The sequence below is a fragment of the Myotis davidii genome, unplaced genomic scaffold (genome assembly GCF_000327345.1).
Source record: "Myotis davidii unplaced genomic scaffold, ASM32734v1 scaffold38, whole genome shotgun sequence".
In the NCBI taxonomy this organism is placed as follows: domain Eukaryota; kingdom Metazoa; phylum Chordata; class Mammalia; order Chiroptera; family Vespertilionidae; genus Myotis; species Myotis davidii.
In genome coordinates this window covers 4759303-4762407 of record NW_006291383.1, presented here as the reverse complement: position 1 = coordinate 4762407, position 3105 = coordinate 4759303, and the positions used below count along the sequence as shown (strand labels likewise).

The following is a 3105-nucleotide window of genomic DNA, read 5'->3' as shown; positions in this document are numbered from 1 at the left end:
GAAAAAAGGAGGTAGAAGAGGGTAAATGGGGAATAAATGGTCATGGAAGGAGACTTGACTTGGGGTGGTGAACACACAATATACAGATGATGTATTATAGAATTGTACACCTGAAACCTAAATACTTTTATTAACCAGTGTCACCCCAATACATTCAATGAAAAAAAAATAGAGAGAGACTGAGGTAGAATATCCCCCACCTACCTCAATCCCTCTTCCCCTTTCTTTTTTCTATAGACAAAATAACTTCTAATATGTGATGCACTTATTTATGATATTGTTTATTGGATAATAGTTTTCATTACTAGAAAAATATTTCTTCAAATTTTTGTACTATTCACAATGTAAAGTCTAAGACATGGCACATTTTTAAGTTTAATTTCTATTAACATTTTATCCACCATTAGGTTTAGACAGTAACAAAGCAATAATTGATAACCTAAAAATAAAAAAGGCCTTTCAAAGTGAGAGGCAAACAAGCATTTATTTGAGATCAATAAGAATAACTATTTGGGAATCAAATCAGGTGGAAGCCCAAATAATGTTCTGATTAGGAGACAAAGGCAATAGGTATTTATGAGGAAAAAAAGAGGAACAATTACATTAATAGAAGGAAAGCATTTCTATTGGTGAAGATAACAATATAGTGATGTTAATTCTAGGCTATGTTTTAAATTTTTAGTCAGGTAGTCATCAGTTAGAACTGCTTTTTTCTTTCTTTTTTTAAAAATGTATTTTATTGATTTTTTACAGAGAGGAAGGGAGAGGGATAGAGAATTAGAAACATCGATGAGAGAGAAACATCGATCAGCCGCCAAAGTACATGCAACCAAGGTACATGCCCTTGACCGGAATCGAACCTAGGATCCTTGAATCCGCAGGCCAACGCTCTATCCACTGAGCCAAACTGGTTAGGGCTGCTTTTTTCTTATTTTTGCAAACAGTTCTTTGGGAAACAAAGTTGTTTAGGTCCAAAGGTTATTTTGCCCTGTTTTCCTCTGGCATGGTAGCTTCAGCTCCATTTAAAAAAAACAAAACATATTTATGGGGTTTTTTTGGTTGCCTCCTATATGTACCCCGACTGGGGATTGACACCAAAATCTGGGTATGTGCCCTGACCGGGAATTGAACCCGACACGTTTTGCTTTATGGGGTGATGCTCCAAACGAAGCCTCCAGCTCTGTTTTAAAGTGGCTTCATGTTTTGTGTTTGTTTTTATTGTTTACAAAATCAAGCTCTGGTTTGTAGCATTTGCTGAATCTATGGTTGCGGCCAAAATCAAGCTACCAATGTCACTTTGGGAAGAAATGTGCAGTAGCACACACCATCATATATTCCCACTATTCAGATACAATAGAAATAAGCGGCCACGAAAACATAGACAATGAGAAAATGTAGTGAAACACTTAGGAAGTGATGAGTTTGGTTTTCAATATACTTTATTTCATTATCAGTTTGTATAATTTAATTTTTCTTAGTTGTATTTAACAACGAATTTGCAAACTCCTGATAAATTCAACAATTGACTTTGCAAATCGGTATGAGATGGCTCCAGCATACTATTGGTTATTTTATTATTGAGTTGAAGGAGTTCTTTATATATTCTGGATCAGCACTGTCCAATAGGACTTTCTGTGATAGTGGAAATGTTTTATAATTCTGCTCTGTCCATATGATACCTACTAGCCACACATGGCTATTGAGCACTTAAAATGTGGCTAGTACAAACTAATTTTTACTTTTGGTTCATTTCAATTCAAATTTAAATACTTACACATAGCTAGTATCTACCACACTAAACAGCACAGCACTAGACATAGCAAGAACTGACTCTCACTGTTTGGGGTAATAATATCTGTGGCACTAATAATAAGAAGTTACCATATTGTGCCTTGGCCAGTGGTGCTCATTGGTTATAGCATCAAAGGGTCTCTGGTTGGGTTCCTTGTCAAGGGCACATACCTGGGTTACGGGTTCTCTCCCCATCCCTGCTCGTGCAGGAGGCAACTAGTCCATCTCTCTCTCTCTCTTTCTCTCTGTCGCTCCCCCCTCCCTCCTTTCCATCCTCTCTGAAAAGCAATGGAAAAAATATCCTCTGGTGAGGATTAACAAAACAAAAAAGAGTTACCATTTTGTGCATACTTCGTATGTTCATAATAGTTAAAAAGCACAGATGACGGAGTCAAACTACCTGGGTTCAAATCTTTGTTTCCTTCTCTATCAAATGGAATAACTATACACCTCACAGAGTGGTGACAGGGAGTAAACGAAATGTTGTGTACGTAGAGACACTGTCGGGCTATCCTGTTAACTCTCAATAAGTGGAATTAGTTATTATTAGTTCTTAGATCACTTCCATCTTTGGGCATGTTACTTCTTAATCTTGGCTAATATGCTCCTCCTAATAATGAAGAGTCACTGAATTATCGGGAGTCAAGACAAATGCTTTGCAAATCAGATGAAATGGCACTCATAGGTTAGGTATTAACAACCGAAACAATCTTTGGAGGAAATTGCCATAATTTACGAAAGGGCAATAAAAAAACAAAACAAAATCACACAAAAAACCCTCGAATACCGCCCGTCCCCACCTGACCCTTCCCATTTCTTTAAAATTGGCCGGGCTGCAGAGACGGTTGAGTGACAGGCGACCGACCAATCAGAGGTGGCCCCGTTTCGGGCCCGCCCTGAAGCCTTGCCCAATAGCGTCGTGGTAGCGCCCGGAATAAGACCGTTGCAAGGTGGCCGGTACCAAGTGGGCCTGGGCGCCGGGGGGAGCGGGCCTGTACGCGAGGACCACGAGGTCATTTGGGCGCGAGGGCCAGAATTCCGGCTGTGGCTACAGGGAGCAGCCCGGCCCAGCGGGACGGCGGGGACTGACCTGTCCCTAGAGGGCATCTCAGCACGCGGAGCCTGCCGCGAGTTCCCGGCGTCCCCTCCGGCGCGCTCCCGGAGCCACTTTTCTGAGCGGAAGTCCGCTAGCGGTGCGGACCCTTGTTGGACCTGCTCGGAGGAATGGCGCCGCCGGGTGAGGTGCTGCGCATGGCTCGAAGCCGAGGCCCCGCGGACGGCACGCCTCGGCGACTGGGCCAGCGCCCGCGGGAG

General features: G+C 42.1%; 2 protein-coding genes across 4 annotated transcripts in view; one reads left to right on the top strand and one right to left on the bottom strand.

Annotated features, from left to right (window-relative positions):
- The window catches only part of MROH8 (maestro heat like repeat family member 8), a 50213-nt gene that overhangs the window by 45301 nt on the left and 1807 nt on the right, over positions 1-3105 (bottom strand). Inside the window, 1 exon segment of the mRNA XM_006779639.2 lies at positions 2882-3105. This exon segment is cut by the window's right edge and continues 6 nt beyond it. Coding sequence (XP_006779702.1) covers positions 2882-3105 — 224 coding nt within the window.
- RPN2 (ribophorin II) overlaps positions 2718-3105 on the top strand; it is a 57283-nt gene continuing 56895 nt past the window's right edge. For 2 of the 3 annotated variants that reach the window (XM_006764507.2, XM_006764505.2), the window contains exon 1: positions 2718-3028. In XM_006764507.2, the coding sequence (XP_006764570.1) occupies positions 3016-3028 (13 nt within the window). In that variant the 5' untranslated portion in view covers positions 2718-3015. The remainder of the gene's footprint in view (positions 3029-3105) is intronic. The other variant, XM_015564444.1, reaches the window with a different exon arrangement.